This window comes from Sceloporus occidentalis, unplaced genomic scaffold (assembly GCF_023333645.1).
Source record: "Sceloporus occidentalis isolate IW3139 unplaced genomic scaffold, rSceOcc1.0.p SCAF_105, whole genome shotgun sequence".
Lineage (NCBI taxonomy): Eukaryota > Metazoa > Chordata > Lepidosauria > Squamata > Phrynosomatidae > Sceloporus > Sceloporus occidentalis.
The window spans coordinates 3524060-3545164 of record NW_028317085.1 but is presented as its reverse complement, the minus strand read 5'-3'; the positions used below and the strand labels follow the sequence as shown (position 1 = coordinate 3545164).

The 21105-nt window shown below is 38.8% G+C and overlaps 1 protein-coding gene across 1 annotated transcript in view; it reads right to left on the bottom strand.

Moving 5' to 3' along the window:
* The window catches only part of LOC149283419 (polypeptide N-acetylgalactosaminyltransferase 2-like), a gene marked incomplete at its 3' end in the record, with an annotated part of 65278 nt that overhangs the window by 6357 nt on the left and 37816 nt on the right, over positions 1-21105 (bottom strand). Inside the window, exon 3 of the mRNA XM_089497637.1 lies at positions 18410-18563. Within this exon, the coding sequence (XP_089353763.1) occupies positions 18410-18563 (154 nt within the window). The remainder of the gene's footprint in view (positions 1-18409; positions 18564-21105) is intronic.

Genomic DNA, 21105 nt, shown 5'->3' with positions numbered 1-21105 from the left:
GTCTGATATTTGTCAGGACAGTCCCGACAACTGGGCTGATGATGCCAGCTAAAACAGTGCCACGACATGTGTGAATTTCAGCTATGAGGGACACAAGTAAAAGCTGGATTTATTCACTCTAGAAAAGATCTATCTAAGGGTGACCATCATAATGCAAAACAGATTCTAGGTCCATACGAAGCTCTTGCAGGGGAAATTGTCATCCCATTGGTTTGTCATTCCAGAATTTAAAGACTCAAGATCTCCATGCATAAGACAAGACACAACACCAAGCAAGGTTTGAAATCTTAGAGCAGGTATAAAAAAAGATTCTGTTTACATATGAGGCTTACCCCAAGAACTTTCAACAGTGTAATAAAAAAAACAAAATCTATATTGCGACACCTACCTGCTATTAAATTCTGTTTACATATGAGAGGCTTACCCTAAGAACTTTCAACAGTGTAATAAAAAAAATCTATATCACGACATACCACATATACAATGTAAATTGTTCTCAAACAAGAAATCGCATGTATCAAATAATACTGGCTTATAAAGACTTTAAATAGATAGCATTATGTCCCATACTGCCTTACAATGAATGAAGCCAACCACTGGCAGGAAAACATCCCATTTTAATCAATAAGAATGCACTCTACATAGGGTCTCAATAGAGCCTGGAAATCTCATGGTTGGCTGTGTGTGTATACGGTCTGTGTGCACTTCGGTGCAGGACATGCTTCTCCAGGAGCTGAAGGGTGGATAAATGGTCCAAATGCATAGAGTGAATTGTAAAGAATCCCTTCATACCGTTGCATGGGGGGAAAAAAAATAACTTAAAAGGTAAAAAGCTTTCATATGCATTAAGGTGCATATGATTGCTGGAGTGTCCCTTTAACCCCTTCGTGACAAAGGCTGATTTTACTTTTTGTACCCTTCGTGACAATGGCCGTTTTAACATTTCTTCGCTGCTCGTGTTTAGTTGTAATTTTCTTCTTTCCCGTTTACTGAACCCACACACATTATATATTGTTTTTTTCAGGACAAGAAGGGCTTTCTTTAGATGACATTGTTTTGATTGTATCATATTATTTACTATTAAAAAAAGTATAAAATATGGTGAAAAATTTTGAAAAAAATGACTGTTTCTAACTTTTAGTTGAAAAATCTTTTACTCTTCTATAAAAGGTAATGAAAAAACCTTCTAAATAGATTCTACTATTTGTCCTGAGTTTAGAAATACCCAATGTTTTTATGTTTTTTTGCTTTTTTCTACACATTATGGGGCAATAAGTACAGGTAGCGTCTTGCTATTTCAAAGCCATTTTTTCCAAATCTGGTAATTCTTCCCCTATGTGCCATTTCGGGTATATTTGAAGCCGGCCAATGCAATTTACCCCATCAAGTCATATATTTTTGAAAACTAGACAGCCCAGAGTATTCCAAATGCTAGTATTTTAACCCTTTCCAAGCACTAATTCTACCATCAGCCTTTGTCAAACTTTATGGTAGTAATTTTTTTTGCTTTTGTTTTTTCACACACATTTTACTTCAGGTATGAATAAACAGGTTCTGGTATATGTCAGTATCATAAAACACCACAATATGTGTTTAGCAACATCTCCTGAGTACAGCGATACTTCACATGAACGATTTTGCCTGGCTGTTTGGGGGCAAAAGGGCCACATTTGGGACATGCGCATTTTTCAATGTTGAACTTTGGCATATGGGGATCCACTGCCCATGCCCTATTTGGTACATCTTTGAGCCGGGCCATTTCAGTATGCCCAATAAAGCCATATATTTTTGAAAACTAGACACCCCAGGGTATTTCAAATGCTAGTATTTTAACTCTTTCCATGCACCATATCTACCACCAGTCTTTGTCAAACTTTGTGGTAGTCATTTTTTTGCATTTGTTTTGTCACACACATTTTACTTCAGGTATGAATAAACAGGTTCTCGTATATGTCACTATCACAAAACACCCCAATATGTGTTCGGCAACATCTCCTGAGTACAGTGATACCTCACATGAATGATTTTGCCTGGCTGTTTGGGGGCAAAAGGGCCACATTTGGGACATGCGCATTTTTCAATGTTGAACTTTGGCATATGGGGATCCACTGCCCATGCCCTATTTGGTACATCTTTGAGCCGGGCCATTTCAGTATGCCCAACAAAACCATATATTTTTGAAAACTAGACACCCCAGGGTATTTTAAATGCTGGTATTTTAACTCTTTGCATGCACACATTTTACCACCAGAATTTTTTCAAAGTTTGCAGTAGTATTCTTTTGTGTGTATTTTTCCCCCACACACCTATGTAATGTATGAATTTACAGCTCCTGGTATATGCCGCTGTCACACGACACCCCAATATGTGTTCAGCAACATCTCCCGAGTACAGTGATACTCCACATGCATGGGTTTGTCATTTTTTGGGGGAACACATTTGGTACGTGTGCATTTTTCTAATTGGAAATTAGATGTGTGGCCATCCTTCCCCCCTGTGTTAATTGGGACATTGTTGAACCTGGCCAATTCAATTTACCCCATCATATCATAAATTTTTTAAAAGTAGACACCCCATGGGCATTTAATATGCCAATATTTTAACTCCCGTTTAAAGGCGTGCCGGTTCTGGCACGTCATTTGTCATAATCGACTTGTTTTTCCGTGTCGTGCCAGAACCGGCAATTGTCATTAAGGGGTTAAACATATCATTCATTCTACAACCTTTAGTCAAAGACTTTTTCCTATGGCATAATATTAATACACTTATCCTGGAAAGTCACATGTTCAATGGATTCTAAATAAAACGTAAAGCCTACACTCAAGCTGTAAGTGATAAACAGGAAAATTTTACTATTGGATTACAAAGACAACCTGAAAATATGCTGTATTTAGGATTGCCACATTGACCATGTTTTCCTAATGTTTAGGTTCGGCCGAAAATTCAGGAACAAAATTAGTTGTCCGGTGCCCACATTCACTCACACTCTCGTTCACTCTCTCTCATGTTCTCTAAAGGTTTCTCTACCTTCTCTGTAACCACTTCTGCATGTTCTTTATATTCTATCATCTCCCTCCTCTTGTTTTTTTTTTTTTTCTTTCTTCATCTGCATCTCTGGGGACTTAACTGGCAGGATGTCTTCTCATCGATCCTCCAATTAGGGAAGAGGACATCACGCAAAAAGGACAATGGAGGGCAATATGGCGGAGCTTGCCGAATAGGGGGAGAGGACATCACTGCAAGCACAGCCATTTTGCAGTCATGTGAACAGAGTGCAATACGGTAGCACTTTCGGTCACGAAGGGAGAAGATAATCTGGGAGAAGATAATCTGGAAGAAGATGCGGAAGTGGTCGGCAGACAAGGTAGGGAAACATTTAGAAAGCACGAAAGCCCGAACTATGCAATTTGTACCAATCCAAACGCACAAGCCTAGAATCAAGTGTCCAATATGTATGAAAAGAAAAACAAAATAAAAAACAAAGACAAAATCATAAACTACTTTTTATAATACAAAATAAGAATTCACCTAGTTATTATAGCATTTGAACATAACTATAAGGTCACAAAAATAGCAGCAGACATATTTTCACTTGCGTTATAAATGCAAGTCAGAGGAAGCATTACCTCATTTAAGACTGATTTAGACAGCAAGCTAATTAGGACCTTAGCTGCTTCAAGCCGTCAAAAGCGCCCTTGGACAAATCAGTACAAGCATTCCTAAATACTGAGGTCTGGAACATGTTTTAAAAATCATAATGTTTTATGTGACATATTTTGGGTCCTCTCCAGTAAGCTTCCTTGGAGCATGGGTTACTAATAATGACCATTCTGTCATGTCCAGACAAGGGAAAGGTTTTAGTATTTTCAAGACGATTTAAGCAAAAGCAAAACGGAACACAAATAGAAACCTTAAAAGCATAGCAGCATGTTAGCAAAGGAGGATTAATAGGCACAATGCTTTCAAAGTTAGCCACGTCAAGCTAGAGGACTTATGAACAGACTGCAGAATCATAATTAGGTACTAGAGTAGTTAAGTTTAGTTTATCTCCTAGTTCTCAGTAGAGGGAATGCCTGGACTAGATTCATTTTCTATACCATTAAAGCCTTGTGGTGACAGATCTTAAACAGAGATGCAGCGTTACAAAACGATGAGCTTAACACTATAGGTAACTAGCGACCTAAAGAAGAAGTCTACAAGCCGGGACTCCTTTAACTAGGAATGCTTATAAAAATGAATGGTGAGCAGCACTGATTTTAATGAGCCATTTTAATAAACACCCCTGTCCGTAGACAGACAGATGTTCTTATTTTTCAGGGCTCCAGTATGAGGTTGTAGGTGATCCAAGGCTCACACTTCCTTGAGGTGTAAGGACTACGAGTGAGGGAGCTCACAGAAAAAGTTTTGCTTTTGCTCTTTTTGTTTCCTAGGAGGGGTTTCCTCTTTGAAATGAAAGGAAAGCTAAATCTCCGACTTATTTCTGATGTCTCAGACTTGTCTAAGTTGATTGTTAGCTGACAGATCTACTGCAAACTCCGCTTTATTTATATTTGACTTGGGCACAGAGATACATATTTCATGTCAGACGTGAAACTAAATAAAGGTGAAGTCTTCTAAAGAAAACAAATAGTACATGACATTCTGTCTAAGGTAAAATATGTGTGGCCGAGAAGAGCTGTATTCATTTCAAATTCTTCTTGACACTAAATCAGCTGCTTGTAGGAGAAACAAAAATCAATCCCAAGTATCTCAGCATCACACAATGAACAGATGTCATTTACTTAATAGACTGATCCGATGACCAACTAATTGAATGCAAACACATATCTTTCAAGCGCAACCTTTTTTCTTCTCCAGGAGGTAGTAAAATCCAAGTATAACCCAATGTAATATTTGGTTTTACCGCCAACTATCTTTGAACTTCAGTTGCATTAATGACAAAATGTTTCTACCTTTTCTCCTGAAACAAATTAAATTCAACAGATAGAAGAAGCCACCAGGAGAATCCATTTGAATTGAATAGTATTAGGATAGTACATTTTTGTACTTAGCAACTAGCATGCATGAACATAATGGTCACTGGCATCACACGTGGCATTAGCTACTTCCAAAGTTGAGGCTTTGAAGCAGTAGGACTGCTAACCCATTTGCAGAGCCATTTCCTGAAGATACTTTGCTCTTAGAGAAGTTGTGATCAGTTTTAGTCACCATGTGTGCTGCTTAAATCCTAAATGCTTTAGTAGAGAGAATGTACAGATAGCCAAGAAAGATAAGAAAAGACAGGACAGACAAGAGGAAAACATGAGAGAAATGGAAGGAGAAAAGAACTAAAGAGAGAAATTAAGGAGAATAGTGGAAGATGATAAGCATGCATGAAGCACATTCTCTCTCACTGCCCAAAATCATCTATCCATATACTTTCCACATGCATTCCAGGGCCTGTAGAAATACTGTCTACAGGCAATGCCAAGCTCATGGCACACATTCATATTGTTGACATACATACTCTACAAAGTAGCCATCACATCAAATATAAAATCATAGCGAAATCCTGTACTAAAAGTCTTATATCACGTGTGTTCTTAACACCCTTTAATGACAAAGCCCGTATCTAACAAGCCATGGACACACAAATGTACTTACCGTATTGGCTCGGACATAGGCCGCCCCCGTATATAGGCCGCACCCTAAAAGTTTTTTTCTTTTAAAAAAGCACCAAAAAAACATGCTGCCACTCTGTCTCCTCCCCCCCGAGATATGCTGCCACTGTCCTCCTCCTCCCCCCCGAGATATGCTGCTACTGTCGTCGTCCCCCCCCCCCCCCGAGATATGCTGCCACTCTGCCCCGCCGACTTACCAGAGCAGACTCGGCGGGGGACATCTACGCAATACGCGTATACAACTTCCGGAAGATATTACGTAGATGTCCCCCGCCGGCCCCACAAGACACCCGGGAGTCTCCTCTGGTAAGTCTTGGGGGCAGAGGTAAAACGCATCGTGCGGACGGTCACCTGCTGCAGCGATGCGAGTAAACAACCTCCGCAGCCGGTGACCGTCTGCACGATGCGCTTAGACAACCTCCCGTGCCGGCACCCCCTCCCGTGGAAAGTCCCCTGCACCGCTGCGGGGGATCTGTATCCTAACCCCACTGCATGTCCCGGGCGTCGGGCGCTAGACCCCCAATATAGGCTGCACCCCCACTTTAAAGACTTAAAGTGGGGGGAAAAAAGTGCGGCCTATATTCGAGCCAATACGGTATATTTTTAGGGTAATACCAAAAAGAAATTTCACAGTCCACAGGTTAGGGTTCTACTACAAAGTACTGGAATCTGTATGCCTCTCGACTGAAATATACATCACAATAGAAAGATGCCCGGACGCACAAGTTGTCTTGTGAAATAATCATAGCTTTATTCACGAGTGAACTTCAACACAAATGTTTTGAGGTACTCACCACTTCTTTATCAATGTTATAGTTTTATAACTATGAAATATCTAGAAATGATGTTTGCCATTAGACAGGAGAGTATTTGCAAAGGCTGAATTTGGCAGTGTGGACCACGGCTCCAAAAACCACATCCACAAACATCCGGTGTGGTGGGAACACCTAGCTTTAATAACTTTTACGAAACCAGTTTATCAAGACACAGATATGGATTGTCACTTCAGCATTTGACTGAATTGCTGGATAAAACATAACTTCAAAAGGTTTTAGAATATGTTCCTAGAGCGTATTTTAAAGACGCAATTGGTTACGTAAGCAAGCGATGCTATTGCTAAGAAATGCAAAGCAAGCCAAAATCAGCACAAGCACAAAAGGACATGTTAAATATCATTTAGCTTGCCATGTTAGCTACTGTTTCCTTAGTACAATAGTCTTCTGTCAACAGTTGCCTCCGAAGCATAACTAAATAAACTTTGCTAACCCTTCCTTTCTTAGGTTAAACAGAATACATTTCAACAAAGGCCTCGTCAGCAATTTGTGTAAAATCTAAGCGATTAAACAGAGTTTTCTAGAAGCAAATGAGGTGGCAGTTCTGCTTTTTATAGACCTAACTCAAACAGACACTGTATGATATATGCCTCAGTGGGGACCCATGGAACGGGTTTGGAAAGAAGACTTTCTATTGCTTGGTCTTATATATGTGCTACTTTTCCCTGCATGTCAACTGCGTAGTGTGATCCTCCACACCTTCTGGTCTCTCCATTGAATTTTCATTGGGTCCAAGAAAACAGGTAGCTGCAATAAGAAGTATTCTTTGGTAAAGCACACCACATGAAATGTAATTGTTAGTTACTTAAAATAGATACTGGCACTCAGTACTGTCATGTACTGTAACCCATGAGGCAAGCACGGTTTATTACTCGTACACAGGAGCACAATCTACATTTTTCTAATGGCCAGCCCATGGGTAGTTATGAAGGCTCCAGCCGGTCTTAAAAGCCCATCAATTTAATGTTGTTTGGCTAACCTTTTTTTTTTTTTATCTGTTGTTCATGTGAGGAATGTTGAAATAAATAGATCTATAGGCAAAGTCGGCATTTGAGGCAGACAAAGTCACCTTACTGTCAGTTTCCATTCTATGATTAGGTACACAAAACATTGAGAGAAATTTTAGCTCCCATTTTAGATCACAAAAGAAAAATAAAAAAATAAAAAAAACTTTGATACAGCACAAGAAGCACCATATTAACAAGTACTGGTTAAAGTTCTCCTTCAAAAAAAATGGGTATCGATCAAATACTCACATCTAAATGACAGCTATAAACATTTTTATCTTACCGGCTGCAAGGGATGCCAAAGGTTTAGGGTTAAAATAAAACAGTGGCTCTACATGCACAGTTTAGTCTCCTATGACTAAGCAAGTAACTAGTAAGATAGTGGTGATAGTGTATCAGACAAAATCCTTATATCAATAAGAACTAAATAACACACCTTAGCATCATTTCTGTAACCCAACTTGGTTAACCAAATATTGAGCTGTTAACCAAACAATGATAAAAAAAACGATAACCTTCAACCGTGCGATAGTACAATATCTAAATTACAACAATGTTGTCATTTGTATACAAAACATTGAGAAAGGTATACAATAATTACACAGGCTATGGCCGTTACTGTACGATAAAATAAGGGTGGGTTTTTTAACCCCTTCGAGACAAAGGCTGATTTTACTTTTTGTACCCTTTGTGACAATGGCCTTTTTAACATTTCTGCGCTGCTTGTGTTTAGCTGTAATTTTCTTCTTTCCCGTTTACTGAACCCACACACATTAGATATTGTTTTTTTCAGGACAAGAAGGGCTTTCTTTAGATGACATTGTTTTGATTGTATCATATTATTTACTATTAAAAAAATTATAAAATATGGTGAAAAATTTAGAAAAAAATGACTGTTTCTAACTTTTAGTTGAAGAATCTTTTACTCATCTATAAAAGGTAATGAAAAAACCTGCTAAATAGATTCTACTATTTGTCCTGAGTTTAGAAATACCCAATGTTTTTATGTTTTTTTGCTTTTTTCTACCCATTATGGGGCAATAAGTACAGGTAGCGTTTTGCTATTTCAAAGCCATTTTTTCCAAATCTGGTAATTCTTCCCCCCATGTGCCATTTCGGGTATCTTTGAACCCGGCCAATGCAATTTACCCCATCAAGTCATATATTTTTGAAAACTAGACAGCCCAGGGTATTCCAAATGCTAGTATTTTAACTCTTTCCATGCACCATATCTACCACCAGTCTTTGTCAAACTTTATGGTAGTCATTTTTTTGCATTTGTTTTGTCATACACATTTTACTTCAGGTATGAATTAAAATGTTCTAGTTTATGTCACTATCACAAAACACCCCAATATGTGTTCAGCAACATCTCCTGAGCGCAGCGATACCCCACATGAATGATTTTGCCTGGCTGTTTGGGGGCAAAAGGGCCACATTTGGGGCATGCGCATTTTTCAATGTTGAACTTTGGCATTTGGGGATCCACTGCCCATGCCCTATTTGGTACATCTTTGAGCCGAGCCATTTCAGTGTGCCCAATAAACCCATATATTTTTGAAAACTAGACACCCCAGGGTATTTCAAATGCTAGTATTTTAACTCTTTCCATGCACCATATCTACCACCAGTCTTTGTCAAACTTTGTGGTAGTCATTTTTTTGCATTTGGTTTTCCACACACATTTTAATTCAGGTATGAATTAAAATGTTCTCGTATATGTCACTATCACAAAACACCCCAATATGTGTTCAGCAACATCTCCTGAGTACAGCGATACCTCACATGAATGATTTTGCCTGGCTGTTTTGGGGCAAAAGGGCCACATTTGGGGCATGCGCTTTTTTCAATGTTGAACTTTGGCATTTGGGATCCACTGCCCATGCCCTATTTGGTACATCTTTGAGCCAGGCCATTTCAGTGTGCCCAACAAAACCATATATTTTTCAAAACTAGACACCACAGGGTATTTTAAATGCTGGTATTTTAACTCTTTGCATGCACATATTTTACCACCAGCATTTTTTCAAAGTTTGCAGTAATATTTTTGTGTGTGTATTTTTCCCACACACACCTACTTTATGTATGAATTTACAGCTCCTGGTATATGCCGCTGTCACACGACACCCCATAATGTGTTCAGCAACATCTCCTGAGTGCAGTGATACCCCACATGCATGGGTGTGTCATTTTTTGGGGGAACTAAAAGGCCACATTTGGTACGTGTGCATTTTTCTAATTGGAAATTAGATGTGTGGCCATCCTTCCCCCCGTGTTAATTGGGACGTTGTTGAACCTGGCCCATTCAATTTACCCCATCAAATCATACATTTTTTAAAAGTAGACACCCCACGGGCATTTAATATGCCAGTATTTTAACTCTTTCCATGCGAGAATTGTTTTAAGCTAATATGCTAATTTTAGGACTTGCTCACAAAAATATATTTTTTATATAAATTTAACATTTTTTTTCAACTTGGAGGTTCCCCTGATAGTGACATCAGTGGGAAATGATTTTTACATTTTACTGTTTTTTACTATTTTTTTCTAATTATTATTAATTTTATTTTATTTTTTAATTTATTTTTACTAATCACACTGTGATTAGAAAGCTGGGCTCCATTGACTTGCATGGTGAATGCAGTACCTGTATTCAACCTGCAAGTGGAGCCAAAGTTCTCTAGATGGTCTGGACCATCTAGCGAACTTTTAAAATTTGTGGTTCCTGTTACAGGACGGCGGCCATCTTCCTTGATGGCGAAGATTGCCGGCAGCTGCGGCTGTGACCGCTCTCCGGAGCGGTCACAGCCCATCAAAAGGTTAGTGTTTGGTGTCGCTGGATGCCTCCTGATCGAGGCATTCCAGCGACACCATTTAAGTTTAGGAGGCGATCGTCGATCGCCTCCTAAACGCTTTTAAAACGGGCGTCCGCCGCCATACAAAGTATGGCGGATGTTGACGCCCCGTGGAGGGGCCAGAGATGGCCCCTTTGTGCCGATCGCGGCGTTGCTGAATGATTCAGCAACGCTTTTTGGGTGCAGAAAGCGATAGTAGATCGCTTTCTGCACCCGTTTAAAGACGTGCCGGTCCTGGCACGTCAATTGTCGTAAAGCACATGCTTTTCCGTGCCGTGCCAGGACCGGCAATTGTCATTAAGGGGTTAAATACATAGATTTTATTCTTTGTTGGAAATTAGCTCTTTACACCTTCTTGACCTACACACCTGGACACAAAGCATTACATAGTTCTTCCAGTGGCCCCTTGGGCATTTATTTTGTATGACCAATTGTGGGGAGATTCACTCAGCCTTTTCTAGTTCTAGTTCTCGATCAACTAGAGGCAAGTAATTCTAGGGATTCATTAAAATAATGTCTTCTTAAATACCTTGTTTACCAAGCCAGGGCTGGAGCTGACTGGCGGTAAGTACATCATGCATCAGGAGTTCAGCCCGAACACATCTCCTGTACATCAAATAAATGTGCAGACCCCCCCCATGCATTTGCAAGGGAGATAGCACAAAAAACTTTAGGGGCCACTAAGCCATTACATGTATTACAGTACATATGATGGCTAGAGTGTTCCTTTAATACAACTTTTAAGGCTGTAAAGAATAAAGTTCACCAGTAATATTTTATACTGCTGCTGGTAAAATGAGATTCCAATTTTGGGAAATCCTGTCCCTCTGTATAGAATAGAAAACTTGATCACGAAGAATAAATCCCAACACAAAACCAGCCAGCCATTCTCAATAAAGGCAAAAATGCACTACTGATTGTTTACTATAATCAAGTGCTATGATATTTTAAAAAGGCAATTTTCAATTACGAAATGAAACACAAGACAGTATATAAACACATACATATGATTTATTCACTTTAATTGGTACACTGCTGTTTTACATCCAATTTACATCATACAACATTCACACGTAATTATGTCCTTAACAAAGTCTTCAATCTTCAGTAATTAACACATACCCATTCAATAACGTAGAGCTAGTCTGCTTATGCTTGCAGATTTTTTACATTCCAAGTACAATTTCCAATTAAACATTCAATAGACATATCCCCCCTTTGGAGAAATACAGCCCCAAACTTGCAAGGAACCTCTATCATACTTTACTGTTGACTGCAAACACTCATTTCTACTGCGATCCAGCCCTTCGGCAAACAAACTGGCTTCTGCTATAGCCAAATAGTTTACATTTTGACTTATCAGCCCAGAGAACCTGTAGGCACTTTTCTGTACCCCAGTTCGTATGTTTTCATTAACAGTGGTTTCCAAGTCAATGGTTTGGCTTTTTGGTCACAAGTCTTCCAGGAAGACCACTTCCGACCAGACTTCTCCAGACAGTAGATAGGTGCATTAGGGTCCCGCTGCTTTTTGCCAATGCCGAGCTGACGGCACTGCTGAATCTATTCCAAATGTGAAGGGAAGTAGCAGAAGAGTTCCATAGCTGAAGAGTTCCAAACCTCCACTGGCATTACTATCAGCACAAAAACTATGCAACAGGAATTTCACACAATAGGCTTCCATAGCAGAGCAATTGCATGTAAGCCTCACAATGCCAAGCATTGGATTAATTGATGTAAAGCACGCCGCCACTGGAGCACAGGAAATGTTCTGTAGAGCAACTAATCACACTTTTCTGTCTGGCAATTTGATTGGCAAGACTGGGTTTGGTGGATACAAGGAGAAAATTATCCGACTGACTGCATTGTGCCAACTGTAAAGTTTGGTGGAGGAGGTATAATGGTATGTGGCTGTTTTTTTAAGTGTTGGGCTAAGGCCCTTAATTCAAGTAAAGGGAAAGCTTAATGGTTCAGTATACCAACACATTTTGCACAATGCTACACTTCCAATTTTGTTGGAAGAGTTTGGAGAAGGCTTTTTTTCTATTCCAGCACGATTGCGCCCCAGTGCACAAAGCAAGGTCCATAAAGACATGGTTGGATGAGTTTGGTGTGGAAGAACTTGACCCCTGACACATTTGGAATTAATTGGAATGAAGATTGTAAACCAGGCCTTCTAGCCCAACCTTTCAAATGCACTACTGGATGAATGGGCAATAATTCCCACAGAAACCCTCCAAAATCTTGTGTAGAGCCTTCCCAGAAGAGTGGGCGCTGTTATATAGTAAGTTAACCTGTTACTGACCACAGCTTGACCTACACCTGATGCCCACTATCCACTGACCTCTGGCACTGTATATCTACTCTGCGCACTATTTCTTTACCTGCTCTAGCCAACAGTTCATTGATACTCCCTCTCTATAGTCCTACAAAGAAGGTAGAGGCCTTGCTGGACATACTGCCCTGTGCTTATTTAAAGGTCAAGTGACATCATTGCAAAAGGTGTCAAATCAAGGTTTCCATGAGGACTCATGTTCGAGTTATTTGGATAACGCATTTGAGGAGTGGCTACATAGATTCTTTAGGATAGACCATTGAAGGGTTAATATTTAAAGTATCTCAGGGTCTGCTAAGCTATGCTTAAGAATGTCCTCCTGACTGACACATTTCTTCGGTTCTGGCTCCTATTGTTGCCTTGCTGGCAGGCCAGTGAAAAAAAGAAATAGCAATCATAAGGAAGCAGCATGGACCGCAGTACCACGGTGGAGCGCACAAAGGTACACCAAGGTACACCGCTAAAGCATCATGCAAAAGAAAAAGGACCGTGTTTTACAGATGTAACTTAATGACAACCATGTTAACTTCAACCCATCAAGGGCATTAATGTTTCCATAGCGACCAAAATGGCGCAGAGTATTTTTAGTCTTTTTCACACCTGATTTCTCGTGATAAGACTTTGTTCCCTGGAAGCATTTTCTATTTTTTCAGCATATGTCAGGCTAATGATGGCAGCATAATTACTTTAAAGAAATTATGTAGAAAATCATGCATAATTACCAGATACGCTGCAAATTTAAAGGACATTGAGAAAATAAAGCCTTTATTATTAATAAAAGTTTTTAAAAAATGATTAAAAACTCTTCTCTAATAAAACTGATAAAGATCAAATCAATATTTTTTGCATAGCAAAACATTATTGTTTTATATCTTTCAACTGTTAAGTGCTAATGGAACACCAACACATTACAACCACATAACTAACAGAAAACAATAATAGAATGTAAAGAGAATATTACATTTTATATAATCTTTAAATCCTTAATATTCTTCCAGTACCTCCCTGGAAACTTTGTGGAGTGTCCATTTGTGACAACTGCATTAAAAACAGTAGCCATGCATCTACCTTTATAGTATCATCAGAACAGGGGCAATAATCCCCCACAAAATGAACCAAATTTAACCTTGATAATATGAAATCTGATGTTATAACCTATTAACAGAACGGCGGTGGAATTCTTAGCACCCATGTGCAAGTTAGAAAAGATTGTTTCAACAGAAACTCCGGCCATTTCTTTTTCTGTATGTGGTATATATATATATATATATATATTTATTTATAAGAGTGTTCCTTAGTTTCCCTGTAAAGGGACACTAAAGCCATCATATACACATGATATATACACAAATACACAAGGCAATCCTGCAGAATGCACTCAATCCTGCCGGATCCCTAGTGCACATCTCTCCAATTAGCTTGGCGAATCGTCGGACCATGGAGAAGTTTGTTTTTAAAGAATATGTATTACAGCACACACACTTTAATACAATTTATAAATAGAATAAAAATTTGGCTTGGCTGAAGGCTTGAATTTTTAAGTAAGCAAATTAAAATATTAGATATACATGATTTATGTGATATATATATATATATATATACACACACACACACACACACATATATACATACATACACACGCGTACACATACACATAAGCCCTGAAAGATGCATTTTACTTCATAAGGAAGTGCAAGCTACATCATCATGATATAATGTGCTCTGGCAGTAATGAAAACGGGAGACCAGTATAAATCCGATTAAGCCATTTTGGTCCGTTACTGTATCTCAAAATGAAACGGTTAACAATAAAACCTTTAAGTAAAGCTACATTAATTATATTAAAAAATCTTCAGCTGGCACTATGATTAATGTCGTTAAGCATGAAGAAGTGGAATAGTTTAATTTTACAGCTTGTTAGTCTGCAGTGAAAATGGCTCCTTGAAAAAGATATAAATCATCGCTGATCAGAAGACTTATCTGCTAATCAGGTTTACACACACAAGAAAGGGAGAGCATTTATAATACATTTCATGCAACTCATAAAATGATCTCCGAAATATATATATTTTGCATGAAAGGTAATTGACCATAGATAGACGGTAATTGAGCTTTTATACTGCATTATTTCAGCCCGGTAAGCTCACAATAGTCACATTTTCATGCAAGGCTACAATATCCTTTATTCTAGATTCCCGGCTTGTCACATCTCGACAGGACATGTAAAAGGAAACGGTTACCAATAAAACCATAAAATTCTGGTTAGACAGCTATTGCCAGTTTGTGGGGGATGTTTGCCTTAAAATCAATATAATTGCATCAGTAGGTTTAAAGACAAAAAAAACCCCCCACCATTAATGGTTGTTTATATTTTCTGGTATTACAAGCAAAGCGAGAACAAATGTTATGGCTATTTATGTAGCTATGTGGAAGTGAACAGCATTTGTGTCCCTTATTTATATAATAAATACGGGATTTCATCTCACTATACGGCCATATAGGAGGGGATAATAAACACATCTGAACAAGGTAAGTTGTTCAACTCAACTAGTCAGCAATGATGTATCTGCTTAAAGTGCTCTACATGATATATTATCCACCAAGGTAGGGTTGTAATTTTTGAATGTGTCGCAGTGATGGATGTCTGGCAGTTTTTCTGCCATGAAATGTCTTTATAGTGCTTGTAAGTGACCATAATTCACAAAACTGATAATGCATAGATTGCATTTTTTATGTTACTGTTTTTCTCAGTTGCTTGTATATATTTATTCTTAGACATGTTAGATTTTTGCTGTAATAGTGTTATTTTGCATTTCACTACATACTTCATCCAAGCCCATCTTAATCAAAACAACTTGTTCTGGAGTGAGCGGTCCGTTCACGAAGTCTCAAGGTAACGTAAGACATAAGGTATAATTCAACAGCTAAAGCTCACAGAAATGTTCCCTTTGTGGGCACACTGACCAATGTAGCTCTGATGAAATTGAAGCCAACCCATGGTTGCATGTAGAATATGAAAGTCACTGAGATATGGCCAGGTTATTCACGTTTAGGTTGGACCTTAAACAGTTAGGACAACACAGGAATCTGGACCATTTCTTTTTCCCCATGCATATAATAAACACAATCTATTCCTAATTCTTTTTTTCATCTCTAAATGACCATCAGTTCGTAGCAAACACATACTCTGTATAGTTACAATAAACACAAAAGAGAACAATTACACATTTGTACGGATGATCACAATGTTATTGCAGTTCAATGCGGATGTTTAACAATACTTAATGCAATCAGGATTCAGGTCAGCTATATGCTAATCTCATGACTACATCAACAACAATTCAACCTAAATACCACTGTTAAAAGTTTCAGAAGTTAAGGAGTTTCAAAATTAAAGATAAAAATGTTATAAAGCATGTACACAGTTTTTTTTCGTATCCGGGATTAGCATCTGACAAGAGGCTCAAGCAATCTTTAATATTTATGTAGCAGCGGTGCATGAAATTGAAGTATCTGTATTCTGTACGGTTGTAAGAAAATTAAAATCCATTATAATGTTCGCAAATACTTGGCTGTATTGGTTGAATGCTTTCACAAATAGCACCAGTTACAAAATACGAGCATAACTGAAATCTAGGGTCAGATCATTAAAGAACATGTATATCGGGGGGGGGGGGGATTGTAGGAGCTTGGCAGAAATACTGGAATACATAAAGAGAAACAAAGTACTAATACATATTTATATATATATACATACATACATACATACATACACATATACACACACACACACACACTCACTGGCCACTTTATTAGGCACACCTGTTCAATTGCTTGTTAACACAAATCGCTAATCAGCCAATGACATGGCAGCAACTCAATGCATTTAGGCATGTGGAGGCGAAGTTCAAACCGAGCATTAAGATGGGAAAGAAAGCGGAGTTAAACTTTGAACGTGCCAGACAGGCTGGTCTGAGTATTTCAGAAACTGCTGAGCTACTAGGATTTTCACACACAATCATCTCTAGGATTTACAGAGAAGGGTCCAAAAAAAGAGTAAATATTCAGTGAGTCGCAGTTTTGTGGATGAAAATGCCTTGTTGATGTCACAGGAGAATGGGCAAACGGTTGCCTTTCTATCATTTCAAACCAAATAACCACTTGTTACAACCAAGGTATGCAGAATACCATCTCTGAATGCACAACACGTCGAACCTTGAAGCAGGTGGGCTACAGCAGCAGAAGACCACACCGGGTGCCACTCCTGTCAGCTGAGAACAGGAAGCGGAGGCTACAATTCGCACAGGCTCACCAAAATTGGACAATGGAAGACTGGAACAACATTGACTGGTCTGATGAGTCTCAATTCCAGCGGCGACATTCAGACGGTATGGTCAGAATTTGGCATAAACAATATGAAAGCATGGATCCATCCTGCCTTGTATCAACTGTTCAGGCTGGTGGTGGTGTAATGGCGCGGGGGACATTTTCTTGGCACACTTTGGGCCCCTTAGTACCAATTGAGCATCATTTAAAGCAACAGCCTACCGGAGTAGTGTTGCTGACCATGTCCATCCCTTTATGATCAGAGCAGGATAATGCACCATGTCACAAAAACTGGTTTCTTGAACATGGCAATGAGTTCACTACAATGGCCTCCACAGTCACAGATCTCAATCCAATAAAGCACCTTTGGGATGTGGTGGAATGGGAGATTCGCATCATGGATGTACAGCCAAAAAATCTTCAGCAACTGGGTGATGCCATCATGCGCATATGGACCAAAATCTCTGAGGAATGACCAGCACCTTATAGAAAGTATGCCATGAAGAATGAAGGCAAAAGGAGGTCCAACCCGTTACTAGCAAGGTGTACCTAATAAAGTGACCAGTGAGTGTATGTATGTATGTACACACATATACATATACATTATATATATATATATATATATATATATATATATATATACACATATATACACACACACGTTTTTACCCCTTGTAACTGGTTTCAGCAACAGGCCACTGCCACAAAACAGCCGAAATAATGGAACCAGCAAAGGGAAGGCTTTAAAAGCATTTGTATAGAGATTTAAACATATATATATAATTAAACTGTTTTGCGTAAAGCCTTATTAGTAGTATTCACATTATTCTTATTATCATTATGGAAAACTTTATATTGAACACTTTTACATCTAAGTAACATGAAGTGTTCTTAAACATTTACCATTTTCCAACTGCAGCATTCCAAAGTTCTATTTTACTTAAGATAAATCAACACTATTTCGACTTTTTGTAGGAAAATATCCATGGCCCTATGGGAGGGAAAGAAGCTCATACTTCCTATGCGCAGTAATCAGAAATGACATGGCCCAAGAAATAAATAAATAAATAAATAAATAAAAACATTGGAAGGGGTCAGAGGGGAAATGGTAGTTCTTTCAGACACATTGGAAGAAAAAAAAATTAAGTGCGCCGTTAATATACAATTTTATCTAGTTTTTGATAGATTTCTTTTAATGAGACATATACCACTGCTCCACACCTATTATGCTAAGCCTATTTTCAAGTTTCTTGACCATAGTGAGCCAACCCTATTTGAAAGATCTGGACCGGCCTTGTTGGGCAGTTGCCTTGTACCTCCTGAGCCACCCTGTCCCAGGTGTCATGAAAGGATGTACATTTCACAAACAAGCTGGAGCCAAGATGCATATACATACTGATCGTGTCTTGTATCGGGAACGCTTCTGTCCATCTTTAACTTGTCACTTTCCACTTGATTGAATTTGTTACGTGCATAAGCGTCTTGACCGGGACGAACAACCGTGACTCCAACATATGCATCTTGATCAAAGTCTTGCCACCGTACTTTACCTAAAAGCCAAGAATGAAAACATGAATGCCCAGATTAGCTTTGTATAGTGCAAGGCAAAGCAAGCTTCTGGTGAGATATGTTCAAAGGCGGTTCTCAGACATCTCCTCAAGGATCAGCAAGAACCACTATTTAAAGATTTGTATTACAAACAGCAACATAACACATAAAAAGTGGGGGAGGAATCACACAGATCTTATACATTTATTTATTGTACACACATAAAGCGAGGTATGTTCTTATAGACATATCTTTATCCTCTATGTGGGTTTTTTTTGTTTTTACATCATGCAGTGACCACAAGAGAAGATTGAATTTCCTGATTAATACAAGAAATAAACATTTTCTACTTGTAATTGGGGATTTAAATTCTTAATGGAGATTGCAAGAACTCATGTAATACAAGCTAGGGTCCCACTGATGATTTTGTTAATGGGCTCAAAAGATGTGTCAACTTGTGAAAACACAAACAGTTCTGTAGCGCAATAAAACCCATCAGAGTGCGTAAAAGAAATCTGCCTCAGGGCACTCACTGACACATGTTAACGAAAACAATTCAAGCGGTTAGATTGCGGCTTTCCCTTTGCAATCCAAAATCTACTTCAACTGCTTGGTATACAATGAAGCAAAGTAAAGCTCCTCCATACGTCAACATGTATGTAATATTTGTCACAAATAGTAACTTTAGAAGTTATGTCTATATTTCATGCGACTACTCTGCTAGTTGACAAGTTACTCCTCATGCGTCAAACGTTCTTATGCCATTCAAGAAAGAAAAATACTCCAGCTTCACGTACGTTGCTTTTATCATCAGCTCAGGCTTATACTGCGTAATACTAGTGTTTGCAGAAACGGTGGGACCAGAGTTACTGCAGGGAAATCACACTGCTTAAAGTAACAAGTTCTCGTTGTATTTTACCACTCGTTCTGCTTTCTTTTTACTTTCAATATAAAGCACTTGTTTGTTGAAGCTGGAAGTGTAGGTTCCTTAACTTCTCTTCGAGTATGCTGTTCAAACTTCTTTTAGCCACATGTGAACACAAAACCATTTTCATAAACAACTTAATGTCTAGGGGTCTATTTCTCAACAACATTTTTCAGTTGGAATGTGCCTAAAGAACTGCACTAACCCCAACACACAAATATATCTGCTAAGATTAAAATCAACAGTGAGATTCATAGAAGCAATTATGAGGTTCAGCTATTGCCGAGGTTCAGGGTTGGCTCTAAATTCTGTAACAACCACAGCAATTAGGACTGTCTGTTTTTAAGTCAGTTTGTGAGCTGGTATTTATCCTCAAAAAATGCAACAATTTATATAATAAATAGGATGTTGTAAGTTTTCATATATTGCCTTTTTTTTTTACTACTGGACAAACACAAAAGAGATGTACCAAAAAACTCTTTTACACACATACAAATACCATATTGGCCCGATTATAGGCACTTCCCCCCCCCCACGTCTTTTAAGTGGGGGTGCGGTCATAATCAGAGTTTAAAGCAGGGATGCGCAATTTGTATCCCCCAACGCCTGGGACATGCAGTTCCGGGCGCCGGGCAGATGGGTTTTTCTTTTCCTTTTCATTTAGCAGGGTTAGGATCCAGATCCCCGCAGCACTGCAGGGTTGTCTCTGCGCATCGTGCAGATGTTTACCGGCTGCCAACGCTAGACACCAGGAAGTCTGGGGATGCATTGGTAAGTCTAGGGGGGGACAGAGTGGCATATCTGGGGAGCAGAGTGGCATATCTGGGGAGCAGCGCACATGTGTGGATACTCGATTACAGTCATCTCTTGGTCGGGCAATATTTCCTAGTAGTCTATTGAGAACCTTCATTCAAATGCGCATTTGGCCCATCCGTTGCCTTCAATGGGACCACTCTTCTGCCAGTAACTGGCGGACAGAAATCACGTGAGACCAGAGGTAACAGTAGGTTGCACCATTTTAACAATGTAAATTGCTCTTCACCATGAGAACCATCACATACATTCCACAGGTGCCATGGTAATAACACTTTTTAAGTGTAAACTTACTACTAAATCCCCTTTGATTTTGTGCTCTAAGACAAATTAGTGGTACAGCAGCATATTGTGTATAGGAAGGAATACCCAGAAGCCAACATTACATTATCTAAGTTTGTTTGTCTAAACTTGTAGATTGCCTCAAGCTACTGGAAAACTCCCCAAATACTGTAATACAGAGCAGAAACATATTCACAGTGGTAAATAAGATTACACTGAAAAAGGTCAAAATAACACGTATATAGTGCAAGTCTACATTATTGCAAAAAATATCTACAAAAGCACTACAAGCTGCCAACAGCAGCAACTTAGACGACCATCTAAAAATAGCAGATAGCATCTAAAAACAGGGAAACAAGACAACTATATTTCAGTAGACAATATTGTTTGCACAAATAAAACCGATTAAAAGTAACACACAAGTCTAGAAGTGGTGCCCATAGCATTTAAAAGCTATGCTGCAGGCAGAGGTATACAGGCCTAGCTCAGTCTTTCTTAAAAGCGCATTAAAATGTTCTCACCAG